Here is a 17,141-nt window from a genome sequence, read left to right as displayed (position 1 = left end):
TGTAACACATCATAAGAAAGTGTTTCACCGCTGTTCAAATGCACTTTGGATCACATCATTTATATGTATAAATGTTTTCCATCTGAAGGACTAAATATTAAATGAAACGAATGACAATGCAAAGTAATCTCTTCAGTAATCAAATACTTTTTAAATGTAACTATTCTAAATACCTAAATTGTAACTGTAGTGGAATACTATTACTTATATTTTGTATTTTAAATACATAATCCCGTTACATGTATTCCGTTACGTCCAACCCTGGAGAGGATGCATGGGAAACAAACCTGCTGAACAGCATGATGACTTGTTGATGACCCTTCCTCTTCCTTCTTTTGAGATGAATGATCCATCCTATAGATAGATAGAGCACTTCTTTGTTATAGGGCCAAAGGTCAGAAAAAGTCAACTTAATTACACTTTTCCCACCTGCTCTCATTCAGTCCACACCCAGTAATGGAAATCAAAAGGTTACTAGCCTAAATTATATTATAGAGAATCTCTCAATGAAGACCTGCATATATAAAGTGGCAGGTATGAACGCAGGAGCCAATTTGATATTTTTATATAATGTAAAATATTTTCACGAATAGTTTCTTTAATATTAATGGAAAGTTCTGGGTTCAATACAAGTCAAGCTCAATCGACAGCATTTGTACTGTAATACTGATTACCACAAAAATGTATTTCGACTCATACCTCTTTTTCTTTAAAAAAAAAAAAATCAAATCTGGGTTACAGTGAGGCACTTACAATGAAAGTGAATTACCCGTAATTTCCGGACTATAAGCCGCAACTTTTTTCCCACGCTTTGAACCTCGCGGCTTATACAATGACGCGGCTAATATATGGATTTTTCCCGCTATCAAATTTTATTAAAAAAAAAACATTCTGTGACGTGCTCAGTTTTTGGCGGCGTGAAGCTTTCATTAGACCAATGAAATTGCCGAACGGGTTAAGGTCAAAACAACTTTTTTGTTTACGGTTTAGATTAAATCGAGCGCGCTCAAACTTCCCATCATTCTGATTACGGTAGTAATTTTGTCACCCTCACCATGGCAAAGACATGGAGAAATGCATATGATGCAGCTTTCAAGTTGAAGGCGATTGATCTGGCTGTTGAAAAGGAAATAGAGCTGCTGCACGGGAGACGTTGGAAACAGCAGCGTGAGGAATTGACTCAGTGCAAAAAGACAACTAATCTGAGGCTATTCAACTCCGACACCGAAGGAGATGACTTCAGTGGTTTCAGTGCACAGGACGAGGAAGATAGTAACCAATGACTTTCTTGGTAGGCTACTGTTTACTGCAAATGTTTTATTACAAGCCGTGTGTGGCAGCGGGGGCGTGGTCAAGCGCCCGTCCGGGAGAGAAAAGCTGTAAGGGCGCTTACACCTGCGCTAAATTATGTCTAACACCGGTGTCTAATTTCAAGTGCCCTGCTTCACGTGTCCTTCTTGGGAAAACAGTTTTCAGCAGGGCACTTGACGTTCCGGGTAAGGCTTTTACTGGCCACAGTGTGTCTGTGAGTATAGGACAAAGGATGATTAAGCTCAGAAGTATGAAAAACAATACAGGCTGTGCTTTGATCTGTAGGTCTATATAATGCAATTGAATGAGTACCAAAAATTCTGAAAGTCAGCATGAAAGTACTCCACAAGACTCCTTTAATCCATGTCTTCAGAAGTGATATGATAAGTGTGGGTGAGAAACAGATCAATATTTTTGTCCTTTTTTACTATAAATTATCCTCCCTGCCCAATAGGTTGTAATATGCAGGAAGAATGTGAATCACGAGTCATGAGTGTTTACATAAAAATATTAAGTTCATAAATATGTCCCTGATTCACTACGCCTTGCATGTTTACGCCGTGTCTGTAAGCTCAGAAAGTTGGACAGGATGTGTTGCGTGAGTGACGGCAAAGCGGAAAATGAGTGAAAAGGGGGGGTGAGCCAAATGTTTGGGGGGGGGGGGGTGTTCACTGTCCTTTTCTGCATATCGTGGTGCTGTTTGGTGGTCCAATCTGCATGGTAGGGATGGGCGATACCACTTAATTTCTTATCGATCCGATACAATATTTTCAAGTCCAATATCGTCGATAAAAAAAAAAAAAAAAAAAACATGATTACTACTACAATATTACTGTAGTAAATCAATGGGTTCAATGGTATAGTAACTTCATATTAAATATGTATTTCAATTAATAGGTGTCATTATTGTTCCTTTTACTATGCTACTATGAAAACTGTTAATACTTGATTATTATTCTAACTAATAAACTAATTCATAATACGCAATAAACTGTTAAGCATTAATATGAGTGTAGTAATGTTCACGATAACTTGTATTCCCATATATAGCCTACATAAAATTTATGTTTTTTACATTTATTTGTGTAATAGTATGTACTTTTCGGTTGTAGAGTGAAATTGTTTTCCTACTTAGAAATATAAATTATTTGATATCACGAGAAAAGGGTGAAAAAAAGAGGGGTGCAATATCATGCAGCATTTTCACAAAGTTTAATTGCATAAGTTACATATAAATGTATATACATATATTTACGTTTAGCCGGAAATAAATATGCAGTGCAAATGATAGTTTCTCCAGGGACGCTTGTAGCGTCAGACGCTGGAAATGTCCGCCCCTTACTGAAACAGAAAATATGATTGGTTGGCAATTATCCAATGCGTGTCTGAAATGAACCTTCTGATTGGTGGATCAGTTTAATCCGACTGTCTGTCTTACCAGTGCTCCCCAGTGCATCTCCGAGCGTGATTAAAGAAAACATTTAATCAAATGCTTGTTGTTCTAGCGGCCACACGTATCATCATTTAATTCATGTGGGGATACGCAAAATCCTAAAACTGATAGGAGGGCATACGACGTATATATATGCCCTAGACTACACACCAGAAGCTGTTTCTCTGATTTTCTCATTACCTCTACAAGGTGCTGAGCCCTCTTGTTTTGAATGGCCACTGATCGGCCCAAAAGTGCATCGGCCCACTGGGAAAATGCCCGGTATGCCAGATTACCAGTCCAGCCCTGCTTCGGGTCTATGTGCCCTGGTGGAACGACCAGCAGCTGTTTCTCTAGCCTCTTTCAAAAAACACCTAAAGACACGGCCCTTTTTTGAGCACTTGAGTGTACCCTTAAAAATGTTTCCACTCTTCTGTCTCTCGACTTCCTTACTATGTGAACTTCTCAGAGGAATTTTTGAAACTTCTCAGAGGAATTTTCCTTATGATGCCATTGTTCTCCTCATTTGTAAGCTGCTTTGGATAAAAGCATCTGCTAAATGAGTACATTTAAATGTAACATATCTCTTTAAATGAGTCTGGACTTCTGTTACTTTCACAACTACCACACCCAGTAAGAGGAATCGAAAGTAACTGAGATTATGTTGACAGAAAACCATCTAAATGTGGTGTTGATGAACACAGATGAACTTAATGTCACAATAATTGCTAAATTTCTGCCTCTATATTTACACAACATTACTGAAATTACTAGCATTCCGACATTTTAAAAATAGAGGACACGAAACTTGACTTGATGTGGTCCAGACATTCCAAGGTATTGTTGTAAATAACATGTTGCAAGAAAATGTTACCTTGGCTTGTCCAGGTGAAACGAAAATCTGATGATGCAAGAGAATGCCTAAAAACAGGTCTTTCTTGTTTTCTTAACTTCAGGAACTGTTCTTATTAGCTCACACCCTTGGCAAAGCTCATGATGATGAACAATGGCTGTGACAACTTTTAAAGGGATAGTTCACACAAAAATGAAAAAATGATCTCATTATTTACTCACCCTCATGATATCCCAGGTGTGTGTGTGTTTTTTTTTTACCTTCACCAGAACACATTTGAAGAAAAATAGAACAAATATCTTTGCTCAGAAGGTCCTTAAAATGCAAGTGAATGGAGATTTCTCTTTTGAAGCTCCAACAATCACAGACAGACCACATAAATGTCATCCATACTACCCCAGCAGTTAAATTAATGTTTTTTAAAGCAACACAATTGCTTTAAGTGCGAAAAATATAAATATGTAAGATCACACACACACACACACACACACACACACCATTAAAGTGATGGGATCACCTAAACATGCAACATTTCAATCACCACAATTCTGCTTGCATTAAAGAAAAAACATCATCCTTAACATCTTTAATGTAGCATGTAAAATACAAAGTATTTTTGTTTGTTTTTTTACAATTCACAAATAATTAATCTGCAACAACATAGTTTTACAGTCTGACAAACATTATTTTATTTGCAGGACATCCACAAAATTCTTCAGACTTAGAAAACTGAAGGAGATTCCAAAAGCTTTGAAACATCTTGAGCACTAGACCTACTGTAACACCATCACCAACAATTTTATATATGGTATACATTAATGTAATATGTGATAAAACATACATTTCAACTGTATTAATCATTTGTCAAAACTCAACTGTAAAGCAGAAATAATTGTGATCTGATTTATGACAAAAAAGGTAAATATTGTTGTTAAGATGTGCATCTTTTACTATAAGCAGAGCATTAAAAAGGTTTTGGACTGAAAATTATTTGCCGTTTAAAAAAATTAAAATAAAAACTTCTTCAAAGACTAGGATCATCATTATTATTAATACACAAGAAAAAGATAAATGTGTGGGTTGCTTTAAACACGACTCCGAACCCCAATGTCCTTTTAATCTATTTCCATTTTCACATCTTCTTGATTCTGGAATTGTTCCTCCATGGGCATGTTTGCTCCACGTGCACCCTCAGTTTCCTCAGGGAGTTCTTTCATAAATTCAAATTCAGAAAGTAAGTTTAAGATGTCAGGTCTCTTTGTCTTGACCTCATTTTTGAGACTTTCTAGGATGGACTGCATGGAATAGGCAAATTCTATAACACTTCTGGTTATATCACCTTCTTTGTAATCAAATCCACCAGTGTGCATACCAATCAGATAGCAGTATTCATCAAAAACTGGGGAGCCAGAAGATCCATGAAAGAAACAAGTGTCATAGGTAATGTCGTTTTCTTTAAGATAAGGCCAACATTGCAATGACACATATGGATATAACCTATTCTGAGATATGTGATTATTTATAGCCTGTAATCGATTCTCAATCTCAATGATGAAGCAGGGGTCCATTTTTTTAACCCCACAATCTGGATGTCCCACAATGTAAATCCCACCACTATTAGGAGGTGCATTAGGAGGGGCATGTTTGTAATTTCTGAGCAATTGAGAACAGTTAACAGAAATAGATTCATCAATATCCAATTCAAGAAGAGCGTAATCAATATGTTTGTCTTTCTCATAACGGTAAGCAGCAAGGTCGTTTTTGCATCGCAGTACTATTGCCTGTGATTTTGAATATTCATAATTAAATGCTACCTTTATGGGCCTTAACAGACTAAATGTGTGTTGATGCTCTGATGGGGGACAAACGAAGCTCATAACAACATGTGCATTAGTGAGGATAAATTTGTCAAAGAGTAAGAAGCCAGTTCCTAGGCCTGAGCGCTCAACTTCAGCAATCTGCTCACCAGCAATCTGCTCACCAGCAATCTGCTCATCTTTACTCGGCTCAACTCCAATCAGACATACAGAATCAGACAGGATCATGAGCTGCTTCACTTTCGTCACCTCAGTGAAACTCTTAAAGCCTTTATCAAATTCTTTTTGGTACAACTTTCTAACCTCGGGGTCTTTTAGCTTCTCCAATATATCTTTACACAGAATTTTGTACTCAGTGTTCTCTAAATCCCCAGTAACTTGAGCCCCACTCTGATTTGTTGATTTTATCATCTTTGCCTTTTGAGTCTCCTTTTGTTCAGTGTTGACGGGATATTGACTTTGATGGACATTGGGTTCAACTGCCAGAGCACCAGCTGGAGCTTCAATACTTTCCTTCTTTGCACTACTTAAATGCTTTTTGCCAGGTTGCTGCTTTTTACCAACACTATTAACCTTCACCTGGAAACGTTTTTCATTCCAAGCAGAATCTACAACCAAGGAAATTATGTATCTTTCTTTTTTATCATCATACTCTATGAGCTCAGAGCCTCTGACAAATATTTCATCCACAAATCGCCCATCACGCCAAAGTGCACTTTCCAATGTCTCTCCTACAAATGCATACACACAAACATAGTCAACTGTCCTCAGTGTTGTGCTCTTTATTATGATTTTCATTTTGCCCTCTCCTTTTGTTCTGATGTAGAGGACAACTAATTTTTGATGTTGAAGTGAAGTCTTCTCAGTTGATTTTTGTTCTATAGAAGCATTTTTTTCTCTTGTGATGAATTGTATATTTAAGACTTCATCTCTTTCAATAAGACAGCAGGGGAAATCAGTGTTCACAGCAGCTCCATGGAATTTCCCTTCAGATCTTTTTATAATTATTTCTGTCTGCATGTTGTTGTTGTTAATTTTCTTAAAGCTACCATTATCATTGAGAGCATCAATCACAGTCTGGGATTTGTCACATGCCACAATGTACGACTTGTCCTTGTACTTGAACGTGAAAGTGTGTCTTTCCCTTTCTGGGCTCTGTTAATTCAGAAAAATAATCATGTATAAACAAACACATTTATTATTATCAACATTGGAAAAGAGCTACCTGCAAAGCTAGCAGTTTTTATAGTAGACAAGAAACTTTATTTTGGTTAAATGTAGGTAGTTCCATATACACGTTTGCTAAATTGTTTTAATTCAGTAATGATGAATTAAGTGGGAGATAACCAGGGTTCGGAGGATTACTTTTGAAATGTATTCCACTACAGATTACAGAATACATGCTGTAAAATGTTATTTGTAATGTATTCTGTTAGATTACTCAAGGTCAGTAATGTAATCTAAATACTTTGGATTACTTCTTCAGCACTGGTAGATTTTTTCACTTGTTTTGACTATAAAAACTAAAAAATACACATGTTAAAAATACATTCTCTGAAAAACTTAAATATCTTATGCAGTGTTGTTTCTAAAACGAGTTCAATCTAATTGATCTTGTTTTAAGTATTTTTAGATATTTTTACAGGAGTAAAATTTTTTACAAAAATTATTATCAAGAATATGATTTTTGCCCTAATATCAAAGATCTTACTAGAAAAAAAGAATTTATGATCCAACGTGAATTTTCTTGATAAATAAATATGATCGTGTCTGGTAACATGTGCATGTAAAATGGTTAGAAATAGCATTTTAGCTTAGCGTAAATCTGACAATTTACACAAGGATTATTTCGATTTCTTCTGCTCCAAAGCGTACTTCTCTGTCTGCTCGTATGAATGTAACACATCATAAGAAAGTGTTTCACCGCTGTTCAAATGCACTTTGGATCACATCATTTATATGTATAAATGTTTTCCATCTGAAGGACTAAATATTAAATGAAACGAATGACAATGCAAAGTAATCTCTTCAGTAATCAAATACTTTTTAAATGTAACTATTCTAAATACCAAATTGTAACTGTAGTGGAATACTATTACTTATATTTTGTATTTTAAATACATAATCCGTTACATGTATTCCGTTACGCCCAACCCTGGAGAGGATGCATGGGAAACAAACCTGCTGAACAGCATGATGACTTGTTGATGACCCTTCCTCTTCCTTCTTTTGAGATGAATGATCCATCCTATAGATAGATAGAGCACTTCTTTGTTATAGGGCCAAAGGTCAGAAAAAGTCAACTTAATTACACTTTTCCCACCTGCTCTCATTCAGTCCACACCCAGTAATGGAAATCAAAAGGTTACTAGCCTAAATTATATTATAGAGAATCTCTCAATGAAGACCTGCATATATAAAGTGGCAGGTATGAACGCAGGAGCCAATTTGATATTTTTATATAATGTAAAATATTTTCACGAATAGTTTCTTTAATATTAATGGAAAGTTCTGGGTTCAATACAAGTCAAGCTCAATCGACAGCATTTGTACTGTAATACTGATTACCACAAAAATGTATTTCGACTCATACCTCTTTTTCTTTAAAAAAAAAAAAATCAAATCTGGGTTACAGTGAGGCACTTACAATGAAAGTGAATTACCCGTAATTTCCGGACTATAAGCCGCAACTTTTTTCCCACGCTTTGAACCTCGCGGCTTATACAATGACGCGGCTAATATATGGATTTTTCCCGCTATCAAATTTTATTAAAAAAAAAAAACATTCTGTGACGTGCTCAGTTTTTTGGCGGCGTGAAGCTTTCATTAGACCAATGAAATTGCCGAACGGGTTAAGGTCAAAACAACTTTTTTTGTTTACTGTTTAGATTAAATCGAGCGCGCTCAAACTTCCCATCATTCTGATTACGGTAGTAATTTTGTCACCCTCACCATGGCAAAGACATGGAGAAATGCATATGATGCAGCTTTCAAGTTGAAGGCGATTGATCTGGCTGTTGAAAAGGAAATATAGCTGCTGCACGGGAGACGTTGGAAACAGCAGCGTGAGGAATTGACTCAGTGCAAAAAGACAACTAATCTGAGGCTATTCAACTCCGACACCGAAGGAGATGACTTCAGTGGTTTCAGTGCACAGGACGAGGAAGATAGTAACCAATGACTTTCTTGGTAGGCTACTGTTTACTGCAAATGTTTTATTACAAGCCGTGTGTGGCAGCGGGGGCGTGGTCAAGCGCCCGTCCGGGAGAGAAAAGCTGTAAGGGCGCTTACACCTGCGCTAAATTATGTCTAACACCGGTGTCTAATTTCAAGTGCCCTGCTTCACGTGTCCTTCTTGGGAAAACAGTTTTCAGCAGGGCACTTGACGTTCCAGGTAAGGCTTTTACTGGCCACAGTGTGTCTGTGAGTATAGGACAAAGGATGATTAAGCTCAGAAGTATGAAAAACAATACAGGCTGTGCTTTGATCTGTAGGTCTATATAATGCAATTGAATGAGTACCAAAAATTCTGAAAGTCAGCATGAAAGTACTCCACAAGACTCCTTTAATCCATGTCTTCAGAAGTGATATGATAAGTGTGGGTGAGAAACAGATCAATATTTTTGTCCTTTTTACTATAAATTATCCTCCCTGCCCAATAGGTTGTAATATGCAGGAAGAATGTGAATCACGAGTCATGAGTGTTTACATAAAAATATTAAGTTCATAAATATGTCCCTGATTCACTACGCCTTGCATGTTTACGCCGTGTCTGTAAGCTCAGAAAGTTGGACAGGATGTGTTGCGTGAGTGACGGCAAAGCGGAAAATGAGTGAAAAGGGGGTGAGCCAAATGTTTGGGGGGTGTTCACTGTCCTTTTCTGCATATCGTGGTGCTGTTTGGTGGTCCAATCTGCATGGTAGGGATGGGCGATACCACTTAATTTCTTATCGATCCGATACAATATTTTCAAGTCCAATATCGTCGATAAAAAAAAAAAAACATGATTACTACTACAATATTACTGTAGTAAATCAATGGGTTCAATGGTATAGTAACTTCATATTAAATATGTATTTCAATTAATAGGTGTCATTATTGTTCCTTTTACTATGCTACTATGAAAACTGTTAATACTTGATTATTATTCTAACTAATAAACTAATTCATAATACATAATAAACTGTTAAGCATTAATATGAGTGTAGTAATGTTCACGATAACTTGTATTCCCATATATAGCCTACATAAAAATTTATGTTTTTTACATTTATTTGTGTAATAGTATGTACTTTTCGGTGTAGAGTGAAATTGTTTTCCTACTTAGAAATATAAATTATTTGATATCACGAGAAAAGGGTGAAAAAAAGAGGGGTGCAATATCATGCAGCATTTTCACAAAGTTTAATTGCATAAGTTACATATAAATGTATATACATATATTTACGTTTAGCCGGAAATAAATATGCAGTGCAAATGATAGTTTCTCCAGGGACGCTTGTAGCGTCAGGCGCTGGAAATGTCCGCCCCTTACTGAAACAGAAAATATGATTGGTTGGCAATTATCCAATCGTGTCTGAAATGAACCTTCTGATTGGTGGATCAGTTTAATCCGACTGTCTGTCTTACCAGTGCTCCCCAGTGCATCTCCGAGCGTGATTAAAGAAAACATTTAATCAAATGCTTGTTGTTCTAGCGGCCACACGTATCATCATTTAATTCATGTGGGGATACGTAAAATCCTAAAACTGATAGGAGGGCATACGACGTATATATATGCCCTAGACTACACACCAGAAGCTGTTTCTCTGATTTTCTCATTACCTCTACAAGGTGCTGAGCCCTCTTGTTTTGAATGGCCACTGATCGGCCCAAAAGTGCATCGGCCCACTGGGAAAATGCCCGGTATGCCAGATTACCAGTCCAGCCCTGCTTCGGGTCTATGTGCCCTGGTGGAACGACCAGCAGCTGTTTCTCTAGCCTCTTTCAAAAAACACCTAAAGACACGGCCCTTTTTTGAGCACTTGAGTGTACCCTTAAAAATGTTTCCACTCTTCTGTCTCTCGACTTCCTTACTATGTGAACTTCTCAGAGGAATTTTTGAAACTTCTCAGAGGAATTTTCCTTATGATGCCATTGTTCTCCTCATTTGTAAGCTGCTTTGGATAAAAGCATCTGCTAAATGAGTACATTTAAATGTAACATATCTCTTTAAATGAGTCTGGACTTCTGTTACTTTCACAACTACCACACCCAGTAAGAGGAATCGAAAGTAACTGAGATTATGTTGACAGAAAACCATCTAAATGTGGTGTTGATGAACACAGATGAACTTAATGTCACAATAATTGCTAAATTTCTGCCTCTATATTTACACAACATTACTGAAATTACTAGCATTCCGACATTTTAAAAATAGAGGACACGAAACTTGACTTGATGTGGTCCAGACATTCCAAGGTATTGTTGTAAATAACATGTTGCAAGAAAATGTTACCTTGGCTTGTCCAGGTGAAACGAAAATCTGATGATGCAAGAGAATGCCTAAAAACAGGTCTTTCTTGTTTTCTTAACTTCAGGAACTGTTCTTATTAGCTCACACCCTTGGCAAAGCTCATGATGATGAACAATGGCTGTGACAACTTTTAAAGGGATAGTTCACACAAAAATGAAAAAATGATCTCATTATTTACTCACCCTCATGATATCCCAGGTGTGTGTGTGTTTTTTTTACCTTCACCAGAACACATTTGAAGAAAAATAGAACAAATATCTTTGCTCAGAAGGTCCTTAAAATGCAAGTGAATGGAGATTTCTCTTTTGAAGCTCCAACAATCACAGACAGACCACATAAATGTCATCCATACTACCCCAGCAGTTAAATTAATGTTTTTTAAAGCAACACAATTGCTTTAAGTGCGAAAAAATATAAATATGTAAGATCACACACACACACACACACACACACACCATTAAAGTGATGGGATCACCTAAACATGCAACATTTCAATCACCACAATTCTGCTTGCATTAAAGAAAAAACATCATCCTTAACATCTTTAATGTAGCATGTAAAATACAAAGTATTTTTGTTTGTTTTTTACAATTCACAAATAATTAATCTGCAACAACATAGTTTTACAGTCTGACAAACATTATTTTATTTGCAGGACATCCACAAAATTCTTCAGACTTAGAAAACTGAAGGAGATTCCAAAAGCTTTGAAACATCTTGAGCACTAGACCTACTGTAACACCATCACCAACAATTTTATATATGGTATACATTAATGTAATATGTGATAAAACATACATTTCAACTGTATTAATCATTTGTCAAAACTCAACTGTAAAGCAGAAATAATTGTGATCTGATTTATGACAAAAAAGGTAAATATTGTTGTTAAGATGTGCATCTTTTACTATAAGCAGAGCATTAAAAAGGTTTTGGACTGAAAATTATTTGCCGTTTAAAAAAAATTAAAATAAAAACTTCTTCAAAGACTAGGATCATCATTATTATTAATACACAAGAAAAAGATAAATGTGTGGGTTGCTTTAAACACGACTCCGAACCCCAATGTCCTTTTAATCTATTTCCATTTTCACATCTTCTTGATTCTGGAATTGTTCCTCCATGGGCATGTTTGCTCCACGTGCACCCTCAGTTTCCTCAGGGAGTTCTTTCATAAATTCAAATTCAGAAAGTAAGTTTAAGATGTCAGGTCTCTTTGTCTTGACCTCATTTTTGAGACTTTCTAGGATGGACTGCATGGAATAGGCAAATTCTATAACACTTCTGGTTATATCACCTTCTTTGTAATCAAATCCACCAGTGTGCATACCAATCAGATAGCAGTATTCATCAAAAACTGGGGAGCCAGAAGATCCATGAAAGAAACAAGTGTCATAGGTAATGTCGTTTTCTTTAAGATAAGGCCAACATTGCAATGACACATATGGATATAACCTATTCTGAGATATGTGATTATTTATAGCCTGTAATCGATTCTCAATCTCAATGATGAAGCAGGGGTCCATTTTTTTAACCCCACAATCTGGATGTCCCACAATGTAAATCCCACCACTATTAGGAGGTGCATTAGGAGGGGCATGTTTGTAATTTCTGAGCAATTGAGAACAGTTAACAGAAATAGATTCATCAATATCCAATTCAAGAAGAGCGTAATCAATATGTTTGTCTTTCTCATAACGGTAAGCAGCAAGGTCGTTTTTGCATCGCAGTACTATTGCCTGTGATTTTGAATATTCATAATTAAATGCTACCTTTATGGGCCTTAACAGACTAAATGTGTGTTGATGCTCTGATGGGGACAAACGAAGCTCATAACAACATGTGCATTAGTGAGGATAAATTTGTCAAAGAGTAAGAAGCCAGTTCCTAGGCCTGAGCTCAACTTCAGCAATCTGCTCACCAGCAATCTGCTCACCAGCAATCTGCTCATCTTTACTCGGCTCAACTCCAATCAGACATACAGAATCAGACAGGATCATGAGCTGCTTCACTTTCGTCACCTCAGTGAAACTCTTAAAGCCTTTATCAAATTCTTTTTGGTACAACTTTCTAACCTCGGGGTCTTTTAGCTTCTCCAATATATCTTTACACAGAATTTTGTACTCAGTGTTCTCTAAATCCCCAGTAACTTGAGCCCCACTCTGATTTGTTGATTTTATCATCTTTGCCTTTTGAGTCTCCTTTTGTTCAGTGTTGACGGGATATTGACTTTGATGGACATTGGGTTCAACTGCCAGAGCACCAGCTGGAGCTTCAATACTTTCCTTCTTTGCACTACTTAAATGCTTTTTGCCAGGTTGCTGCTTTTTACCAACACTATTAACCTTCACCTGGAAACGTTTTTCATTCCAAGCAGAATCTACAACCAAGGAAATTATGTATCTTTCTTTTTTATCATCATACTCTATGAGCTCAGAGCCTCTGACAAATATTTCATCCACAAATCGCCCATCACGCCAAAGTGCACTTTCCAATGTCTCTCCTACAAATGCATACACACAAACATAGTCAACTGTCCTCAGTGTTGTGCTCTTTATTATGATTTTCATTTTGCCCTCTCCTTTTGTTCTGATGTAGAGGACAACTAATTTTTGATGTTGAAGTGAAGTCTTCTCAGTTGATTGTTGAAGTGAAGTCTTCTCAGTTGATTTTTGTTCTATAGAAGCATTTTTTTCTCTTGTGATGAATTGTATATTTAAGACTTCATCTCTTTCAATAAGACAGCAGGGGAAATCAGTGTTCACAGCAGCTCCATGGAATTTCCCTTCAGATCTTTTTATAATTATTTCTGTCTGCATGTTGTTGTTGTTAATTTTCTTAAAGCTACCATTATCATTGAGAGCATCAATCACAGTCTGGGATTTGTCACATGCCACAATGTACGACTTGTCCTTGTACTTGAACGTGAAAGTGTGTCTTTCCCTTTCTGGGCTCTGTTAATTCAGAAAAATAATCATGTATAAACAAACACATTTATTATTATCAACATTGGAAAAGAGCTACCTGCAAAGCTAGCAGTTTTTATAGTAGACAAGAAACTTTATTTTGGTTAAATGTAGGTAGTTCCATACACACGTTTGCTAAATTGTTTTAATTCAGTAATGATGAATTAAGTGGGAGATAACCAGGGTTCGGGAGGATTACTTTTTAAATGTATTCCACTACAGATTACAGAATACATGCTGTAAAATGTTATTTGTAATGTATTCTGTTAGATTACTCAAGGTCAGTAATGTAATCTAAATACTTTGGATTACTTCTTCAGCACTGGTAGATTTTTTCACTTGTTTTGACTATAAAAACTAAAAAATACACATGTTAAAAATACATTCTCTGAAAAACTTAAATATCTTATGCAGTGTTGTTTCTAAAACGAGTTCAATCTAATTGATCTTGTTTTAAGTATTTTTAGATATTTTTACAGTAGTAAAATTTTTTACAAAAATTATCATCAAGAATATGATTTTTGCCCTAATATCAAAGATCTTACTAGAAAAAAAGAATTTATGATCCAACGTGACTTTTCTTGATAAATAAATATGATTGTGTCTGGTAACATGTGCATGTAAAATGGTTAGAAATAGCATTTTAGCTTAGCGTAAATCTGACAATTTACACAAGGATTATTTCGATTTCTTCTGCTCCAAACGTACTTCTCTGTCTGCTCGTATGAATGTAACACATCATAAGAAAGTGTTTCACCGCTGTTCAAATGCACTTTGGATCACATCATTTATATGTATAAATGTTTTCCATCTGAAGGACTAAATATTAAATGAAACGAATGACAATGCAAAGTAATCTCTTCAGTAATCAAATACTTTTTAAATGTAACTATTCTAAATACCAAATTGTAACTGTAGTGGAATACTATTACTTATATTTTGTATTTTAAATACATAATCCCGTTACATGTATTCCGTTACGCTCAACCCTGGAGAGGATGCATGGGAAACAAACCTGCTGAACAGCATGATGACTTGTTGATGACCCTTCCTCTTCCTTCTTTTGAGATGAATGATCCATCCTATAGATAGATAGAGCACTTCTTTGTTATAGGGCCAAAGGTCAGAAAAAGTCAACTTAATTACACTTTTCCCACCTGCTCTCATTCAGTCCACACCCAGTAATGGAAATCAAAAGGTTACTAGCCTAAATTATATTATAGAGAATCTCTCAATGAAGACCTGCATATATAAAGTGGCAGGTATGAACGTAGGGCCAATTTGATATTTTTATATAATGTAAAATATTTTCACTGAATAGTTTCTTTAATATTAATGGAAAGTTCTGGGTTCAATACAAGTCAAGCTCAATCGACAGCATTTGTACTGTAATACTGATTACCACAAAAATGTATTTCGACTCATACCTCTTTTTCTTTAAAAAAAAAAAAATCAAATCTGGGTTACAGTGAGGCACTTACAATGAAAGTGAATTACCCGTAATTTCCGGACTATAAGCCGCAACTTTTTTCCCACGCTTTGAACCTCGCGGCTTATACAATGACGCGGCTAATATATGGATTTTTCCCGCTATCAAATTTTATTAAAAAAAAACATTCTGTGACGTGCTCAGTTTTTTGGCGGCGTGAAGCTTTCATTAGACCAATGAAATTGCCGAACGGGTTAAGGTCAAAACAACTTTTTTTGTTTACGGTTTAGATTAAATCGAGCGCGCTCAAACTTCCCATCATTCTGATTACGGTAGTAATTTTGTCACCCTCACCATGGCAAAGACATGGAGAAATGCATATGATGCAGCTTTCAAGTTGAAGGCGATTGATCTGGCTGTTGAAAAGGAAATATAGCTGCTGCACGGGAGACGTTGGAAACAGCAGCGTGAGGAATTGACTCAGTGCAAAAAGACAACTAATCTGAGGCTATTCAACTCCGACACCGAAGGAGATGACTTCAGTGGTTTCAGTGCACAGGACGAGGAAGATAGTAACCAATGACTTTCTTGGTAGGCTACTGTTTACTGCAAATGTTTTATTACAAGCCGTGTGTGGCAGCGGGGGCGTGGTCAAGCGCCCGTCCGGGAGAGAAAAGCTGTAAGGGCGCTTACACCTGCGCTAAATTATGTCTAACACCGGTGTCTAATTTCAAGTGCCCTGCTTCACGTGTCCTTCTTGGGAAAACAGTTTTCAGCAGGGCACTTGACGTTCCAGGTAAGGCTTTTAATGGCCACAGCAATGTTTATAATGAATTTTATAGTTTCTCAATTCTTCTATGCGCCAACACTAGACTGACGTGTGTCACTCTCTCAGCTCTGTGGTTGCTGCCTTTTTATGCCGCTCTCCCCATGCTTACTGAAATTAGACACCGGTGTTAGACATAATTTAGCTCTTCCTTAAAAGCTTACCGCTTTTCTCTCCCGGACGGGCGCTTGACCACGCCCCCGCTGCCACACCGTGTTTCGTTAAAGCCTGTGTAAAGTTCATTTGTTTCAATGTACCGGTAGGCACCTGCGGCTTATAGACAGGTGCGGCTTATTTATGTTCAAAATAATATTTTATTTAAAAATCAGTGGGTGCGGCTTATATTCAGGTGCGCTCAATAGTCCGGAAATTACGGTATGTTAAAATATTTTGGTGAATTATGTTTCAAAAGTTTATCCACAAGACATATTTTCTTAGTAACATTACTACCCATTTCTGTGTAAAGTTGTGGCCAATTTTACATGTCAATAAACCCCACTGTAAAAATTACTATTTAAATAACTTTACAGCTGAAATAATACACGAGTTTTAACAGAAACAAAATATGCAAGTGCTTTTAAAAAATTATAAGCTAAACATTATTATAAGTCTTTAAACCCTCAAAATATTGTCCACGTTGACTTTGTACGTACCTCAATGTAACCTCGACTTTTGATTTTTTAAAGTGTAGAGTCAAAATAAATGTTTGTGGTACTCAACATTACACCACAAATGCTGTCGATTGAACCCAGAATATTCCTTTAATTCACTCGGGCATTGGCAGGTGTGGCAAAGAGTGGTTACTCTAACTTTTGACCCTGGGCAAGATAATAGTCAAAATAATGAAAACATTTTAAGTAAATAAGAAAAACTTTACCTTGTGGAGGCAGGAGTTTCAGCAGTATCTGAACACACCCGGTGTTGTGACGAATTCTGACTCAAAGGTGTGATGAACACCACCTTTTATAGCTCCATGATCACTACCGGTGGAC

The 17,141-nt window shown here is 36.5% G+C and overlaps 3 protein-coding genes and 1 pseudogene across 3 annotated transcripts in view; 1 reads left to right on the top strand and 3 right to left on the bottom strand.

The window, feature by feature from the left end:
* Positions 1-4,017, bottom strand: part of LOC127643315 (serine protease FAM111A-like) — a 20,814-nt pseudogene extending 16,797 nt beyond the window's left edge.
* LOC127636879 (serine protease FAM111A-like) overlaps positions 1-11,024 on the bottom strand; it is a 12,851-nt gene extending 1,827 nt beyond the window's left edge. The window contains exons 1-2 of the mRNA XM_052117664.1: positions 10,911-11,024; positions 288-354 (exon numbers count right to left, since the gene is read on the bottom strand). Coding sequence (XP_051973624.1) covers positions 288-353 — 66 coding nt within the window. The 5' untranslated portion in view covers position 354; positions 10,911-11,024. The remainder of the gene's footprint in view (positions 1-287; positions 355-10,910) is intronic.
* The window catches only part of LOC127643313 (excitatory amino acid transporter 1-like), a 131,996-nt gene that overhangs the window by 49,020 nt on the left and 65,835 nt on the right, over positions 1-17,141 (top strand). The gene's annotated exons all lie outside the window — the stretch shown is intronic.
* Positions 4,586-17,141, bottom strand: LOC127643317 (serine protease FAM111A-like). Its single transcript, XM_052126005.1, has 4 exons — positions 17,027-17,141; positions 14,910-14,976; positions 13,757-13,882; positions 4,586-6,445 (listed from the first exon to the last, which is right to left on the bottom strand). The coding sequence occupies exons 2-4, from the start codon at positions 14,973-14,975 to the stop codon at positions 4,712-4,714; spliced, it is 1,926 nt and encodes a 641-aa protein (XP_051981965.1). The 5' UTR covers position 14,976; positions 17,027-17,141; the 3' UTR covers positions 4,586-4,711.

Source organism: Xyrauchen texanus, chromosome 4, assembly GCF_025860055.1.
Source record: "Xyrauchen texanus isolate HMW12.3.18 chromosome 4, RBS_HiC_50CHRs, whole genome shotgun sequence".
Lineage (NCBI taxonomy): Eukaryota > Metazoa > Chordata > Actinopteri > Cypriniformes > Catostomidae > Xyrauchen > Xyrauchen texanus.
This window is presented reverse-complemented; position numbering and strand designations above follow the sequence as displayed.

Excerpts from the sequence above, each read along its gene's own strand:
- LOC127643317 (XM_052126005.1), bottom strand. The coding sequence starts at position 14,975 with ATGGATCATTCATCTCAAAAGAAGGAAGAGGAAGGGTCATCAACAAGT. Across the intron at positions 13,883-14,909 it reads GTCATCATGCTGTTCAGCAG|AGCCCAGAAAGGGAAAGACA; the intron begins GTTTGTTTCCCA and ends CTGAATTAACAG. Across the intron at positions 6,446-13,756 it reads GTAGCTTTAAGAAAATTAAC|AACAACAACAACATGCAGAC; the intron begins AACAACAACATG and ends TTTAAGAAAATT.